The sequence below is a fragment of the Pyxicephalus adspersus genome, chromosome 6 (genome assembly GCF_032062135.1).
Source record: "Pyxicephalus adspersus chromosome 6, UCB_Pads_2.0, whole genome shotgun sequence".
Classification (NCBI taxonomy): Eukaryota; Metazoa; Chordata; class Amphibia; order Anura; family Pyxicephalidae; genus Pyxicephalus; species Pyxicephalus adspersus.
In genome coordinates, this window is record NC_092863.1 from 100,182,844 (window position 1) to 100,200,789 (window position 17,946).

The following is a 17,946-nucleotide window of genomic DNA, read 5'->3' on the forward strand; positions in this document are numbered from 1 at the left end:
CTGTAGTGACATAGGGGTACAGAGGCATCTGGCACTGTAGTGACATAGGGGTACACAGGCTTCCAGCACTGCAGTGACATAGGGTACAAAGTCATCTGGCACTGTAGTGAAATAGGGGTACACAAGCATCTGGCACATTAGTGACAAGGATACAGAGGCACCAGACACTGTAGTGACATAGGGGTACACAGGCATTTGACACTGAAGTGACGGGATAGAGAGGCATCAGACACTGTAGGGACATAGGGGTACAGGGGCATCTGGCACTTAGCATGAATCTCCCTAACAAAGAGACAGAAAATTAAGTTGGGTTCTAACCCCCCCACCACTCTAATCAAATCTAAAACAAGTGTCATATATATTATTATTATTATTACACACTATTTATATAGCGCCATCATATTACGCAACGCTGTACAAAGTCCACCTCCGTGTCACTAACTGTCCCTCAAAGGGGCTCACAATCTAATGTTCCTACTATATGTATGTATATATATATATATATATATATATATATATATATATATATATTACACAGTAAGTTGTCAGTGGACCTTTAGTGGTTGCTGAATCACAGAACAATCTTATTTTCTGTTATCAACTTGAGTAACCCGTTAAAGTCTAGAGAATACGTAGCATTTTTATAAACCACAATGCACTTCCCCTTCTACATTGTGTTTTCACTTCCTATGTAACTATCAGTTCTAGCGGACTGCGGGGGTGGTGGTGTGGGGTCGGAGGGGAATTGTAACAATAAAACTCATTAAATGGTCAGTGTAATAGGAAAACTTTTAATTTTAGTGCAGAAGGGCCAACATTCCTTTATGTTACTAATAAGGTGTGTGGCCCCTTGTAAAAGATTTCACCCCACTTCCTGTCACCTCTGAGGTAGTGTTATAAAATTAAAGTGTATGCTAGGTCAGAAACCTATTTATTGCATCTTTGCAGTACATTGACAATTCTCCATGTTTTATCCATTTAATTCCCTGTTGATCTTCCAGAGGCTCTCCTAAGCCCTGTTTTGGGTGAATTGGTGTCAGCCCTGTCCAGTTAACATTTGATAAAATGACCCCCTCATCATATTCTCCAACAAACGGCACTAAATATTCTGTAGCCAAAATCATGGACTGGTAGGGACAGTGAGAACCAATGAGACAACACAGGAAGTGTGCACAGGACAGGAGCTTTAGGCATTTTTGAACTTTTTGAACAGATAAAAAAAAAATACTGTCAAGACGCAATAAATGTAGCTGATTGCCGGAAGTTACACACACTAAATTCTTTCTGTCCCTTTGAAAAGTGCAGTGGCCATTTTCCCCCACCAGGGGCACCTACCATGGCCAACCACCTGGACAGGTTTGTCAGCTTCCCTCCTGTCTTAAAGGGACTATTAATTCACCGTATTGCATGCTCATAAATGAGTGCAGTGGGTGTGGCCCCCTTTCCCTAACCCCGCCTTCTTCCAGAGTCAAGCTTGATTGGCTGGACAGGGATGGGGTAAATCTCATGCATACACATGGGAAATTTTTTGAAAGTAAATGGAAATTTCTCTGAAATGAAAATTTCCTTCCTGTTTCTGTTTCTATATCAGTGACAACAATTATTATTTCTTACTACCCTTAGTGTTACTGCTTACCAGGACAATTAGGGAGGTAAATCTATACATTGATCCCCCTCCCATCCTACCCTTTCTATACTTACTCTGATGATGATAATAAATGGGGGACTTACATTCTACAATAGTTACAACCCCTTCCAAATATTTTTTTGGTTTTCATTTCCCTGTTAGAAAATTTGTAATTTATTCATTTTAGAACTGAGAAAGAACAAAAAAAAAAAAACATGTGAAACACGAGGAAGTTCCTGGAAAAATACATTTGTATAATCTGGTTGATTCTGGTGCAAAGGTTGTCCGTGTCGGCATATTTAAAATATTTCTCCAGGCACATTGCGAACTTTTCTATAGTGATGGTTTGCAGCTTTCCTTGTAACTTAAAGTGGGACTCTGTACTAAGAGTACAATAGCCAGAATGAAGAATATAAGGCTTTCTGTGAAAAATTAGAATTTTAAATATATAACTTTTTTAGTGCTTAAAGGGTACCTCCTGTTGCAGCAGTGTTTTGCAGTTTTTTTTTAGAATTTGCTGAATTCCTAACCTTAAATCACAGAGCTGCCCTAGCAGTACTTTTTTCCACCACTAGATGTCCCAGACTTCCTGTAGTGTACAGGCATCATCCGCTCTTTCTCCTGATCTGTTCAAGCAAAATGTAGAGTTTTCCATCTAGAATCTAAAAAAAAAGAGCTTTGTGCCTTCAATCTAGAGCTTTCCCCAGCAGTACTTATTTCCTACCACTACCCACAGTCTTTCTAGGCAGCTCCCCTTACCTCAAACAGTGTGGAGTGTTCCATGTAGCTACTTACCTTTAATCCAGAGCTGTCCCAAGTAGTACATGTTTTCCTCCACTAGATGTTCTTAATATTTATATAATGTATAGGTCCACCCTCTGGACCTTCTGCAGGGTGTGGAGTTTTTCCATATCGAATTCTAAATGCAGAGTTAATCACCTTTAATCTATAGCTGCACCCAGTAGTACCTATTTTCAACCACTAGATGTCTTCAGTCCTCCTGTAGTGTAAATGCTCCTCATCCCCCTACTTGCCTTCAATCCAGAGCTTTCCCCAGTAGTACCTAGTATCCACCACTACATGTCTTTAGTCTTTCGAGGCAGCCCCCTCCTGACCTCCATCAATATGAGGAGTTTTCCATGCAGCAGGTTGAGGCAGAATTCCTCTCAAGTATAAGTTCAAACATTTATTGGCCCTTTAAAAGATAAAATTCTAAAATGGGGCTTTTGCTGAATTACTTACCTTCAAACACAGAGCTGTCCCCAGCAGTACTTATTTCTACCACTAGATGTCCTCAGTCCACCTAGGGTGCTCCCTTGACCTCAAACAGTGTAGAGTTTTCCACGTAGCATCTTTAAAGCAGAACTACTTATGTTTAATCTAGAGCTGTACCCAGAATTACTTATTTTCCACCACTAGATGTCCTCCGTCTTTCTGTAGTGCACAGGAACCCCCTTTCTAACTTCCAGAAGGCGTAGTGTTTTCAAAGAAGAATCTTCAGAGCAGAGCTACATGCCTTCAATCTGTATCTGTCCCTAGCAGTACTTTTTTCCACCACTAGATGTCCTTAGTCTTTCTGGGCAGAGCCCCTGACCTCCATCAGAGTGTGGAAGTTTCCATGTATCATCTTCAAAGCCCAGCTCATCACCTTCATTCTAGAGCTGTCCCCAGTAGTAATATTTTTCCACCACTAGATGTCCTCAGTTTTCCAGGTCAAATAACAGCCAGTATTATTCATCTCTGAGCCCAGGATGCTCTGGACGCACCCCCAGCCTGTGACAATACAGTGATAAAAAAAGCAGCACTGTGCTACCCTCATGTTTTCCTTCTTTTCACTTGCTACTAGCATGCTTCTTTATCAGTACCTGAACTGACTGACTCGTGCTGCTTCTCCCTCAACTATTCCGAGCTCATCTGTACAGGAAGTCAGATTTGGCCATTTAATGATGTATTGAGCACTACAGGTCTGCCTGAATTTGCTATCTTATATTTCTGCCATTGTTTCCAACCAGGGACTGTCCCTGGAAATGATTTGGCAGCAGTTCATCGTGGTGACTTATTCTGCATGAGTCGACACTTGTGGAACCCGTTGGACCGGCAGTGCAGAGCGGCAGGGTGTACCTAGCCCCGGGCAGTGCGGCTCTTCCCGCATCGCACATTTTGGTTGCACTGTCCCCTTCCTGTTATATGAGTCAGCTATATTCTGTTTATAAATGCATCAATTAATGCGACAACATGTGGAGTTGTTTGAACTGCTGAGGATGCTGCCTGTGCCCTACTGAAGTGTTGGACTACAGAACACATTCTGTTATTAGTGAGGGGTGTTCTGTAGTCCAGTAGCGGAGAACTGATCAGGATAAAAAAAAAAAATGGTTGGCCTTTTCCAAAAAATTTCTTGCATGGATAATACCACTGGATGGGATACTTATATCCCTCGCCTGGGGCTCGGGGAGCCTAGCTGTGGATTTCAAAGGGCAATTTGCCTCTCAATTGACCCATAAGCAGGGGCGCTTTTGGTTATAAGACCTATATGGGGAGTAGCTATTGGGCAATGGTACTAATGGGAGCCAATAGGAGGGCTTCATTCTGAGCTGCATCAGATGATGATGGATTAATGGCGGAGGGGGGGCCAAATTACTTCAAGTGCACACCGTAGGTTTGTATTTGTATTTCAGAGGGGGTTCTTCCCCAAGGATTGGGCCCTGGACGGCCAATGAAATGATTGGATCTTTTTTTTCTCTCCTGTACAGAGCCCGGATATCACTAGTAACATCGGATATGACTGCCTCCTTCAACACATGAATGATGGGAGGAAGAACTGCAAAGAGTTCGAGGACTTCCTTAAAGATAGGTTAGTAAGAGGAGGAGGGGAACACCCTAAGGGTAAATATTTAAATAAACCCCCCTAACAGCTTTAGGCTCCAATCAAAGCAGCCCCAACCAATTTGTGACCAATCGGCATCTTCCAGCACCAATCTACCTATAATAGTTCATGTGACCAGATGCCAAGGAATCCAATGCTGGAAGAAGGTACGGCTAACCATGGATTTTCATGACACCCATCTTGTCCACTGCAATCACAATGCCCACCAATCACAAACACAATGCCCACCAATTCTAGTGCCCACCAATCACATGGCCGACCCATTCCAGTGCCCACCAATCACAAACACAATGCTCACCAATTCCAGTGATCACCAATCACAAGGCCCACCCATTCCAGTGATCACCAATCACAATGCCCTCCAATCACAAACAATGCCCACCAATTCCAGTGCCCACCAATCACAATGTCCACCAATGGGGACACCCTTCTTTGGGTATACCGATAGCCTAGAAATATCTACCCCCACCATGAATGGGCTGGGTGTTTCTATTTGCCACCCCCTGAAAATGATGCTCATATATCTGTGTCTTATTGTCTTCCATAGGGCAGCAATTGAAGAACGCTACGGGAAAGACCTGATAAATTTAACCAAGAAAAAACCCTGCGGACAAACAGAAATGAAGTGAGTGAATCATTCCCTGTCCATGTCTGTATGGTGTAATGCAGTATTTGCCCCAGAAATTTTTTTAAGCTGGTTGGGTAGAAGCTGTTGGGGGGTAGCAGCTCCTATATTGTGACCCAACTTTTCAGTAATCACCCAAAAACAACTGGGTTGTCCACCAAAAAATGCCGGGTGGCGCCTGGCTAAAAGGGCCAGGGGATAACACTGCGACTTATGTTATTGGGATTGACTTCACCACTTCCCCTAACGTTCATCACCAGCCTGAAAATATAGTGCCGGTAGTGATAGAAAATCACAAAGTACTGAAAAGTGCTGGGTGGTGCGCCCATCTAAAAGAGTCTGGGGAGAAGACTATAATGGCTACGGCACACATGGCTTCAACAACCGCCAACATCCTGAACCACACCGGAGCCACAATTGTGCAAGAGAATAAAATCTGTGATGGGGTGATGGAAAAACAAAAAAACACTTAAAAATAGCAATAACGCTGGCGAGAGCATTTGTTGTTGAGTAAGATCTTACACTTGTTTTTTACTAATTTTTGGGTGGTGAATCCAGAAATTACCCCCTATTTTTTTCTATCACATCCAGTTTTTACGGTACAGGGTACCCACCATTTTTTGTCAAAGAACATACAAATTTTACATACAATGAAAAACTAATGAAATAATAACTTGAATGTACTGCTTATTTAAATTTCTTTTGTTCATAGAAAGGATTTATTGTTACACAATGACATGTTTTATTACAGTAAAACATTTGAAAGTTTTGGCATTTCTGAGCCTGTCATTTGAAAAAATAAAGGCCGCTGTGTTTGAAAAAAAGCAGTTAAGGTAAATATTTACGCTTAAGATAACCAAGCATTCTTTTCCACTTCTGGCATTGTCCTGGAGAAATTTTCATCTTTGATGAGCTGCAGAATCTGTGGACCATCAAACACACGGGCCTTTCAAATGACCGCCTAGGAAATGCCAAAATGATGTACTTGAAACTTCTCCTTCAGTTGGCAATGCTTTAACAAACTTCTTCATCAGACCAGTTTCATGTGCAGAGGCGGGAATATAATATTCTTTCTATCAACAAGTGGCTGATGTAGAATGATTGCATCACCTGGTTTTAGGGCAGATCTTGGAGGCCAATTCCTTTCCACCCAATGCCTCTCACGAGCTCTGCTGTCCCACATGCACAGATAACAGGGATACTTGGTGTATCTGCATTGCTGACCAAGAAGGAAGCGTACCATTTTAAGGTCAACACTGATGACCTAATTGTGTTGGTGACAACTCACTGACTCTATTTGTGTCTGCATATTCTTCACAAAGAGAAACAGAATGGCCAATTGGGACTGACCCAAATATATTGCCATTGTGAAGGAGGACACACTTTAAGCTCTGCTTTGAGCTATTGACGAATAGTTGCCATTCAGTTGAGTTATAGATTGGAATTCCCAATTCCTCCATTAAACCCGGTATGTTATGGCAATACACAAAGCCACTGTCAGCTCTAAAGTACTGCAGAAATGCAATTTCTCTGGTTCAAAAGTACGATACCTTCGTTCCTTTTTCAAATAAGTTTTTCTCATGCAGTCTTGATGCTAGGAGTTCTGAAGCCTTCTTCGATAGTCCCAAATCACGTGCCAAATCACTTAACTCATGCTGATCAAATCCCTTACGACCAGAGTCCTCTTCAATTTAAAACTCTTCATCATTGTTGTCACCTAGTTCATCACCATAATCATGTTCTTTAAGAGAGGGTAGTGTAAGCAAAACCGGCACTGGGATTTCATCTGAATGCGCCACGGGGCGTATAGCAGATGGTAGACTAGGTTTCTCTATGTTACATTTATTTTTCTAGTTATATCCTGAAGTTTTCACTAAACAAAAGTAACAGTCACTGAAATGATCTCCTGGCTCTCACCAAACCATAGGTATACCAAATGGCATCTTATCACGTGTTCCCGTTGTCCACATACCTAAACCCTCGAGACACTGTTTGCACACCTTATGAAGGGCCCAAGACTTTGATCACAAAGTTTAACTTTGAAATATGCCAAATAGGCTTGTTCTACAAATGTACTGATGTTCACCCTTTGACTGGGAATGGTGAAACTGCCACAGATATAACAAAATGAATCAGGGATGTTCAGCCACTTACCACGGGAAACGGCAGAGCCAGACATGATCTGAAAGAAAGGAAATACGTGTGTAAGTGGAGAAATACATTTTGCTTATTCAGCACGTAGAGCAGCGCACAACCTCTGACCACACTGTCTTGTGTGTAAATGAATAGCCTATACAAATCCACGCTACAATAATTGCAATAATATAAGCTATAGAGAGAAAACCTGATGTGATAGAAGAAAACTAGCTGCACTTTCAAAATCAGCAGACCTATTTTAGTGTAAATAAGCCTAAAAATTTGTTCAAAATTGTTCCCCAGTGTAATAGAAGATAACATTGTCATTTAAAAAACATGCTCCTATAGCAGGGGTGGGCAAACTTTTTTAGCCAGGGGCCACAATCTGAAAAAAAATTTGCCAGAGGGGCTAATAGGCAGCCCCTGATGTGACGTCATGATGGCATAACCCCGCCCACACTCCCATCGTAGATCTGAGCCTGTGATGGGAGAGTGGGTGGGGTTGTGTGCAGTGACACAACCTGCCCACTCTCTCATCGCAGGTTCAGATCCAGGGACGTGTTCCACGGCTCTGGCAGTTGTGCCCCTCCCCCCCGGCGGGGTTCCTCTCATGACCTTGCTCAGGGTAGCAACGGTCAGAGCCGCGGAACACCCAAAAGGCCAGAGAATCATCCACATTGGGCCGTATACGGCCCCCGGGCCGTATTTTGCCCATGCCTGTTCTATACCTTGGAATCTAAGGGGTCATTTTGTAAATATTTTCACCCAAGATTCATCCAACAATTACCCAAAATAAACACAGTTTTCACATTAATTTACAAAAATGTTTGAATCAACTTGTCATGCTTTCTAACTGAATCCAGTGTAAAAAATGTGTAAAAGTTGGGTGAATCTTGGGTGAAACTATAAACAGACCCCCTAATTGCTCCTTTTATTACGGTATAGAACCATGAGGTTAGCAGCTTCTGGGTGCACATGAAAATACTGCTGTCCCTAGGAGCAACCAACTTGAATGGGAGAAGTTGGAACCATAGTTAAACCATCGCAGAACGCCAATGCTTACCGCAAGTTCCCTTTTAAAAAGGGATGTACAATTTCCTTTTTAATTAGCTTGATAAAGAACATTGTAATAATAAATGAATGAACTTTAATAACATTGTATACATGTACAGGTTATATTTTTTAATTGTATTTACATGGAGCCTTTTTTTCCTTTATACTTTGCTTCCTAACCAATGGCTGTGCTTGTCTTCCCTTTTTACAATGTTTTATAAGGTCAATGTATTTTTATAGTAATTGCAATAAGCCAATGAGAGCGCCCCCTAAGTGGCTCAATCACTAAAACCTGTTCCAATAGAAATATGAAAGCTTACACTTCTGTCTTTTTGGGGTCTAGTGATTCTTATCCATGCCTTATGGATCATCATGTCACCTGTTTATTGACTTTCAATAGTCAGAGACTCACTAAGTGGTAAAACCAAAAATCAGGTGGTCACGTTGAAGAAGCAGCTTGAAATATAAATGGGCATCACATGGGTCCAGAACAGCACTATAGTCATGGTTATTACTTATTTCCTGGAGTTACGCTTCAGTGTTAAAGTATTGAAGTCAGAGTATCAGGGTGACAACCACGTGACCCGCTAGACTTATATTTGCAGCACCAGGTCACCAAACTTTCCCCACATTACTAATATCATCTTTTCTGTTTCTCACCTTTAGCACTCTCAAAAGGGCTCTGGATAACTTTAAACAACGTAAGTACTATATAGCTGTCAGCTATGTATTGTTTATATATTATTATTAATATTATTGCTTAATATTATATGTATAAGTATATATTGTGACACCAAGGCAGGATTGGAGGTAGAAGGGAGGTATATTTGTCCAAGATTCCTCTCCTGTGTGAAGTAGCGGGTGGAAGACCCTCACCTGTGAGATAATTAATTAAGAAGCACTAAGGGTGGGGATATAACATAGAGCCAGGAGCTCAGTTAGGAGCTTAATTTGGAGAGACACAGACAGGGGTCTGTGTGGGCTCAGCTTGGCTTGGAGAGACACAGACAGTCAGTCTGGGTGAGTGAGCTCAAAAGTGAGTGGAAGGTTGCTGAAGGCTTGGTTTTGAGCTGACAGGGAGAAGCCCTCCAGCTGATAGACAGGAACGTCAGATGTATACTAAGTGCTGGACAGGAAAGGTTTTCTTTTTCTGTTTTTGTTATTTTATCTGCAACTTTCACATAAACCTGACTGCATGTCAGCTTAACACCTTTACCTCAGTGTGTGATCTGATTCGGATGAATCAGACAAGTGTCCTTTGACCCCAGCAAAGGTGATCCTGAGCATAAACCCTCACAATATGTGTATGCCCAGCCATGGAATTTTCCTTGCACAAGATTGGATAGATGAAGTCTGCAGAGCTTCAGATTGGCTACTAAGCTTAGTGAAATATGCAAGCGGATTCTTCTTATTATTAATAAACAGGATTTATATAGCTCCAACATATTACGCAGTGCTGTACATTAAATAGGGGTTGCAAATGACAGACAGATACAGACAGTGACACAGGAGGAGACAAGAACCCTGCCCCAAAAGCTTACAATCTATGAGATGGGGGGGGGAGTAATATATATTATTAGTAAATCAATACTTGTTCTCTATTGTGTAAACTACCAGTCCCATCATTCCCCGTTTAATGGAGATGAACGAAGGGGTGCATCAAAGATCAGCCTGGGTGACAACCATGGCTCTCTCTATAGATACACTTAAGGAATAGGCATAGACATTAATGGAAAGGAGGTGTAATGAAAATAACGTCTCAGGACTGGTAGTTGGTGGACATAATAGTGGGACCCTGAGCAGAACCAACTTGGGGATTTTGTAGGGGCCCCTGTTGGCTGAGGAGGGTCCTGGGCCATTGTGTAGCAACACACTTTGCCCTGCCCGGTATCATATATTACAGATTTATATACTTATTAGGATCTAACTTAGGGTTTCCTTTTTGAAAACCAGGTGAATAATAATAAAAATCTGTTTCATTCGACTTTACATCTCCATTATTGTGAATGTACAAACCCCTAAGTTGTTTTTGGAAAATTCCTAAAATGTTTTTGTCTCATAGTTCACCTTTCACCACCATATCTGTTTTTGTAGTGTTACCCTGCCGTACAAAGACCTCATGCAGTGCTGTCGTCCCCTTATGACCCTACATTGGGCAAATTCCTTTCTCCCGGATTCATTTTGCAGCTCAACAAATTTTATTTTTTTCACAAGCAAACCATCAAAGTTATCAGAGGCTGAAAAACTAAACCCAACCTAGCACCTAGACTCTTAAATGTAACTATTTAATTATTCTTTAGGCTCACCCTACCGGTCCCAGGTGATTTCCTAAATCTTTTTATTATCTTCGGTGTATTTTGGAGTCACCCATGGCCCTATGTGGTTCATATATCATCCACAACTTAGAGGTTAAGATCTGACCTACCTTTTCCCAGTCATGTTTTTCCAATGGCCATCAAAGTCATGAGTTTTAGGGAGCTTGATATAGTTATAGTCGGCATTCCTCAACATTTTTACCATGGAGGAACCCTTGAAATAACTTTCAGGTCTCAGGGAACCCCTTCTATAATTTTTATAGCCACAGCTCACAGTATATTATTATGATGGTCAGTAGGAAGAATTCCTCTTACATTGCTGGCCATTGGGAAGAATGTCACCCTTACAGATAGCCAGAAAGATCATTGGTGTCACCTAAACTGACCTGAAAAAACAAATTGCTCATTGCACTCAGGGAACCCCCAGCAACCCCTGGAGGAACCCTAGGCTTCAATGGAACCATGATTGTTATTCACTAGTTATATTGGTCATCATGAGATCATCGGTCATCATGAGATCATCTTTTAAAGAAGACTTCTTCATGTTCGGTATCTTTTTGTTAACTCAAAGACCAGATTTTACAACATTTTGGCCTGAAACCCATTTGCTCCCTGATTACTTCTATATATCCGTCTATGTCTTTGCAATGTCTCTGACAGCACCCTTTTTTGAAAGTTGATTTTGTGTGGTCATGTCCTATCCAGTTAGGTTCATGCCTTGACACCCTACAAGGGGGTAATATGTTAGGGTGGCCCCACCTTAAAACTGAAACCTAGACAAACCGCTAAATATATAGACAAAACTCGATCAAAGACCTGATTTTAAAGTTACAAGTTTACCCCCTTACCACCCTGTGATTGGTCAGTAAGAGAGCAGACAGATACAGACACAGGTGGAGGAGAGGACCCTTCCCCAAAGAGCTTACAATCTAGGAGGTGGGGGAAATATCACACAATAGTAAGCTTACTTTTTTATATCAATATGATTTTGATGACTGGATACAACATGTACATCTACTATGAGCTGACAATGCCATAACTGTACCCATTATCCTATACAACACACAGGGTTATACCATGTCATTCATTTTATGTCATTTATTTTATTATGACTTCTGCAGATTGCAGTATGCTATATCTGTCAGGCTTGTCTCTAAGTATAACACAAACTTTTACCTTGAACAGTAAGCAGGTAACTTTTTATTGTGTGCAGAGTTTATTGCATAGGCAAGTTGATATGATGACTTCATTTGTTTGCACATTGGTTTCCTTGTGATCCTGGAAGTAGCACGCTTCCTGTCCTAGGGTGACAACATTCATTGATCATACTGTATATATGATATACTTGTGCCATCTTGGGCCAGGTATCATGTTAGGACCCCTCCATAACAAAATAAGAGGTATTCTGTAACTTAAGCTGAGTACACACTGTCAATTTTTGTGGTTGGAAAGGATCTTTCACGATCCTTTCCAACGACAAGGGAGTGCACGATGCATGAACGGTGCTGTACATACAGCACCGTTCATGCTCTATGGAGAGGGGAGGGGGAGAGCGACGGAGCGGCACCCTGCTGCGCGCTCTCCCCTTCACTTTCATTAGGATCGGCTGTCGTCCATCGTCCGTGGATCCGGCAGGTCGGTCGTCCGGACGATGGACGACACCGACTGTACACACGGCAGATTTTCGCCCTATAATTGGCCGATGCCGATTATCGGGCGATAAAAATCTGACAGGTGTACGTAGCTTTAGAAATAGCTGGGAAATGTAACTGATAACAGAGGTTCATAGAAGTATAGGACATCAATAAATTTCTGGTATGGCCAAAAACTATTTTTCCGCACTTATCAAACAGATAGATCAAAAGACTTTCTAGTGTTGTATAATATGTATGTATATGCATACTTGCCGGCCATTTGATTGGGTACACTGATTGATCTGCTTGTTATCACAAATCTCTAATCGGTCATGAATGGCAGCAGCTCAGTGGGCCTGATTTATTAAAGCTCTCCAAGGCTGGAGAGGATACACTTTCAGCAGTGAAACTGGGTGATCCAGCAAACCTGGAATAGATCTGGTCCAGGATTGAAAACATTTGCTAACAAATAGCAAATTACTTTTAAGAAATCTATTCCAGTGTTGCTTGATCACCCAGCTCCACTGATGAAAGTGTAACCTCTCCAGCCTTGGACAGCTTTAATAAATCAGGCCCAATGCATTTAGGTATGTAGATGTGGCAAGATGACTTGTTAAAGTTTAAACCGAGCATCAGAATGGGGAAAACGGTGATTAAGTGACAGTGAACGTGGCATTGTTGTTGGTGCCAGGCGAGCTGGTTTGAGTATTTTAGAAACTGCTGATCTGCTGGGATTTTCACTCACAACCATATGTAGGGTTTACAGAGAATAGTCCAAAAAGGGGAAAATAACCAGCAGCCAGTCTCCGGATGCAAATGCCTTGAAGATGCCGGAAGTCATTAATAACTCAAATAAGCACTCAAAGTCTGTAAAAGAGAATCTCTGAATGTACAACATGTTGAAGTTCAAAGCAGATGGGCTCTAGCAGCCGGAGACCATGCCAGCTTCTACACCTACAGGCCAAGAACAGGCACTGGAGGCTACAATTTATTTGGACTCAAAATTGGACAGATTGGAAAAATATTGCCTGGTCTGATGAGTCTTGATTTCTGCTGCAGCATTCGGGTGGTGGGGTCAAAATTTTGGCACCAACAACATGAAAGTATGGATTCATCCTGCATTGTAATAATGATTCAAGCTGGTGGTGATAGTGTAATAGCGTACAGGGTTTTTTTTGGCACACTTTGAGCCACTTGGCACCGTCTAAGCATTGTTTAAATAAAACAGCCTCTCTTAGTATTGTTGCAGACCATGTTCATCCCATTAGGACCATAGTGTCCCGATCTTATGATGGCTACTTCCAGAAGATACCATGCCATGTCACAAAGCTCAGATAATTTCAAACTGGTTTCTTGAACATGACTAGCCAGTCACCGGACTCAAATGGCCTCCACAGTCACCAGATGTCCATTTATCCTTTGGAATGTAGTAGAATAGAAGCTTCACATCACAGAAGTGCAGTGATTCAGCCAGTGGTCAATGCTATCATGCCAATATGAAGCAAAATCCCCAAGGAATATTTTTAGCATCTTGTCTATGCCATAAAATTATGACAATTCTGAAAGGGGGCCCACCAAAGTGTACCTAATAAAGTGGCCATGCAGTGTCTACACCAATCAAATGCCAGGGAGGCACAGTCAAACTTCCAAATAAAATGAGCATTTTTTACGCTAGTGGTATTTTATATAGTTTATTACTTGCAGTTACTTATCAACTTTTATAGGAAGAGCTATATCATTGAGCAACAAACAGGAACTAAATATGACATAACTGTACTCTGTGTAACTGTCTAAGTATAAATGAGGTCTTATCTTATCTACTACGTGTATTTTGCAGAGCAGTATGTATTCTGTAAAAGTCTAAGTCTACCCAGACTGCTATATATTGTTGATGTACAAGTAAATCATTACAACACCATGAAACACCATGGGCTAAACTCTAATAGGCTCCCCAAGCCATAATGCAAAGATTGTGGCTAGTGTGCTCCGCAGGGGTGGGCCTTTTTAAAAAGGTGAGCCACCTCCCTGCAGGAACCCACCAATGAACTGAATGCACTTTTTATCAGAGTAAAATCTCTAAACTTTTTTTCACCAATCTTTATTGCTATCACAAGGTAAATGGTAAATATATAGACATTTCACACTTGCTAACCAACAAGTCTGGCATTGTCCTTCGTGTTTTACAGTCTTGAGGATTGAGGTAATGGCCAGATAAAAAAAGCTGAGTGTTTACATTGTTAGATACAGATTCTATATTTCTATTAGGTGCAAAGAAAAGAGAAGTCATTTAACTTTTTTATCTTTTGATATATTTACTTTGGTTTATTTTACACGCACATGCCAAGAAAAGTTACTTCTACTTTTCTAATGCCTTGATAAGTTGTAAAGGGCTGCTTCTTGTTTTAGTTCCCCACATTCTTTAGAATGCAGTGATCTACTGAAGTATTTGCCTTCAATGTTCCTTCTTCCTGGTACCACATTATCTTTATGGAGAGAAGTCCCGCTTGTGTTCAGGCAACCCATTTATTTTGCCTGGTTCTTTTACATGACAGCCCCAAGACATCCAGAACAGAACGGCACCAGCCAAAGATATAAGTGAAATGAGTGCTGTTCTGCTTTGGATGGCTGGCCTTCTGTATAGCTGCCATCTTTGGGGGGAATGGGAACGTTTTAAGAACGATTTGCACTTTTATGCCCTTTAAGAAGTTGCAAACAGTTGGCTAAAACACAAATGAACAAAGAAAATTTAATCTAACAAATGTACCGTAGATAGCTCCTTTAGATTAATGCAAATGGTTAGAATATGCCAAATCCCATTCAATCTAACATTGCAGGACACTTTGTTTTGGCTGGGTCATTGGCCTTGGGGCTTTTAAAGCATATAATAAATTAGTGAACACCTCAAATAATATATTTAGAAATAATCCAATGATTTATTCATTTATAATTCATAAAACTTGGTTAGAAACATCACAAAAATCCAAAAGTTGGTACATATTAAATCCAGAGGTTAGTACATAATGATTACGCTAATGATATATCAACGCGTTTCTCAGAACAAAGTCCGCTTCATCAGGAGTTCATTAGCTGCTATCAATAGAGATGTCTATTTTCTGGATAAATGAGTCAAAGGATCCAAAGTTTGGAAATGATTGCATTATTAGCCTGTACCAACCTGATATAGGATACCTGCATTGATGGATCCTGTGACTCATTTATCCAGAAAATAGACATCTCTATTGATAGCAGCTAATGAAGCCCTGATGAAGAGGACTTTGTTCTGAGAAACGCGTTGATATAGCATTAGCCTGTTCATTATGTACTAACCTCTGGATTTATTATGTTCCAACTTTTGGATTTTTGTGATGTTTTTAACCAAGTATTATGAATTATAAATTATAAATTAATAAATCATTGGATTATTTCTAAATATATTGTTTGAGGTGTTCAAAAAAATATTATATGCTTTAAAAGTCCCAAGACCAATGACCCAGCCAAAACAAAGTGTCTTGCAATATTAAAGAAAGTCCAATAACAATCAGGTTCATTCAAAAATACAAACAGCCCAAAGAAGCAAAAGGTGGAACGAATATGTTAAAGGGTCAGTTTGATGTGATTATGTGACACCCTTACTGCCCAATCAAGGGGCAGGCTTTCACCATAAAGTCATGAAAAGTCCAACCCCATCAAGGTTTAAATATATTCCTTGGTAGCCGCAAAGGCTATAAATAAACCAAATGCCACACAAACATTGACAAAGAAAGAAGTAAAATAATCAATGTGCTTATCTCTTTGATTGTAAGCTCTTGTGGGAAGGGTCCTTTCCACCTCCTCCTGCGTCATTGTTTGAATTTGTCTGTCATTTGCATCCCCTATTTAATGTACAGCACCTTGTTACATGTTGGCACTATAGAAATTCTGTTTGTTATTAATATTATTAATAATAATATTAATAATAATAATAATAATAAGAAGAATATCTACAGAGTAGGATTTTGGAAGGGGCCAATCAACTTCTCTTTCTACAGGCTAGCTGCTGAAAAATACATGGAGGGGGCAGATGCAAGACCAGTTACCCTGCACAAGAAGGGAGAACAGCAGTGACCGGTCTTTATCACAAAGAATACTGTTTTGAAATGTTTTATATTGGGTGCAGGAAATGTTTTATATTTCATTACTGCACAGATCTGGAATTTTTACACAAATTACACCAAAAATAGAAAGAATAGTAAGAATAGTAAGAAATTATACTCATGGCTGTTTTACAATATTTGTTTGGCCTGGAGTTTATCCCAAAGTAACATTGAATAAGTTGGTGGGTATCATTGAATACAGGGGAGTGATATAGATAATAGCAGGCATGTTAAGATGTTTGCTCCTATGCAGGTTCTTTTAGATATACCAAACCTTCAGTTTAAAATAATGGGCCTGATTTTTTAAAGCTCTCCAAGTCTGGAAAAGATGGACTATCATGGGAGAACCTGGGTGAACCAGCAAACCTTGAATGTATTTCTTATAATTTGTTTGCTTTTAGTTGGTAAATGTTTCAGCCTGGACCTGGTCCATTCCAGTTTGCAGGTTCACCCATGATAGTCTATTTTCTGCAGTCTTGGAGAGCTTTAATAAATCAGACTCAAGTCCCTGATGTCATCTAAACCCTGCTTCCTGTATTTTTCACAGAGATTGATAATGTGGGTCAATGTCATATTCAGCTGGCACAAACCCTACGAGACGAAGCAAGGAAGATGGAAGAGTTCCGAGAGAGACAGAAAGTTGAACGTAAAAGGGTAAGATAAAATGTATTACTTTCTTGATGTCCACTGGGGAAAACCCCATAGTTTTAATATCTGATGGCCAACAAGTTAAGTCCCAACATTCCCAACAAATAAAGAAAGTGAAATGGTAACACGCCTAAAGGCCTTCAACCATCTTGGATGGTCAAAGGAGGACCATCTCCTGCTTAATAGATTCAGCCATAGAAGATACAACCACCGCTCCCAATATCAAGCATGATTTCTGTTAGTCTCTTACTTCTCCTGCCAGACTTTGCTTCTCTGAGGTCGGTATTTGTGTGTAAAGATAAGGATCAACGAGTGGACCAGTTCCACCAAACAGAACTGATGCGTCAAGGGTGTGGTCCCAAAATCTGTCCTCTGTTGTGCATTGGCTAAAAAAATGGCAGGATGCATTGTCTCATTTACTGTAAAGCCCAGCTCCAGGCAATTTATTAACATTTTAGATAGGGCTGAGTTTCTGTTTGTGTTCCAGAAAAACAGAATTCTCTCTTCCAGAAAACTGATCAAGACATGAGAATCTTTCCCTTGGGGACAACGACAGCAATACATTCCTTACAAAAGTTCTAATTCTTCTGCACTCTAAACAGTGCTTCAGATCTTCCTTTAAAGAAGTATTAGTTGGGACATTTTCCTAGAAGCAGGAATATCTCTAGGCTATTATGAATCTCTGCTTGTCTCACTCTATTTTTTAGCCTTGAATTCGCCATCTGCTGGTCATTACTGAGTATAGCAGCACAGGTCTCTGTTGCACCCCTGTCCTCATTAGTGTGCTTTAAAGCAATGCTACAGCTTTAAGCTTGTGCTTGATCAACAGGTTTGTCTGTTTGCTCATGACCTGGGTCTGGATTTCTCTGACGTCTGCCTGATATACCTTGA

At 40.7% G+C, this 17,946-nt stretch overlaps 1 protein-coding gene across 1 annotated transcript in view; it reads left to right on the forward strand.

Moving 5' to 3' along the window:
• PSTPIP2 (proline-serine-threonine phosphatase interacting protein 2) overlaps positions 1–17,946 on the forward strand; it is a 57,870-nt gene that overhangs the window by 19,747 nt on the left and 20,177 nt on the right. Inside the window, exons 2-5 of the mRNA XM_072413508.1 lie at positions 4,378–4,478; positions 5,059–5,136; positions 8,992–9,026; positions 16,955–17,061. Coding sequence (XP_072269609.1) covers positions 4,378–4,478; positions 5,059–5,136; positions 8,992–9,026; positions 16,955–17,061 — 321 coding nt within the window. The remainder of the gene's footprint in view (positions 1–4,377; positions 4,479–5,058; positions 5,137–8,991; positions 9,027–16,954; positions 17,062–17,946) is intronic.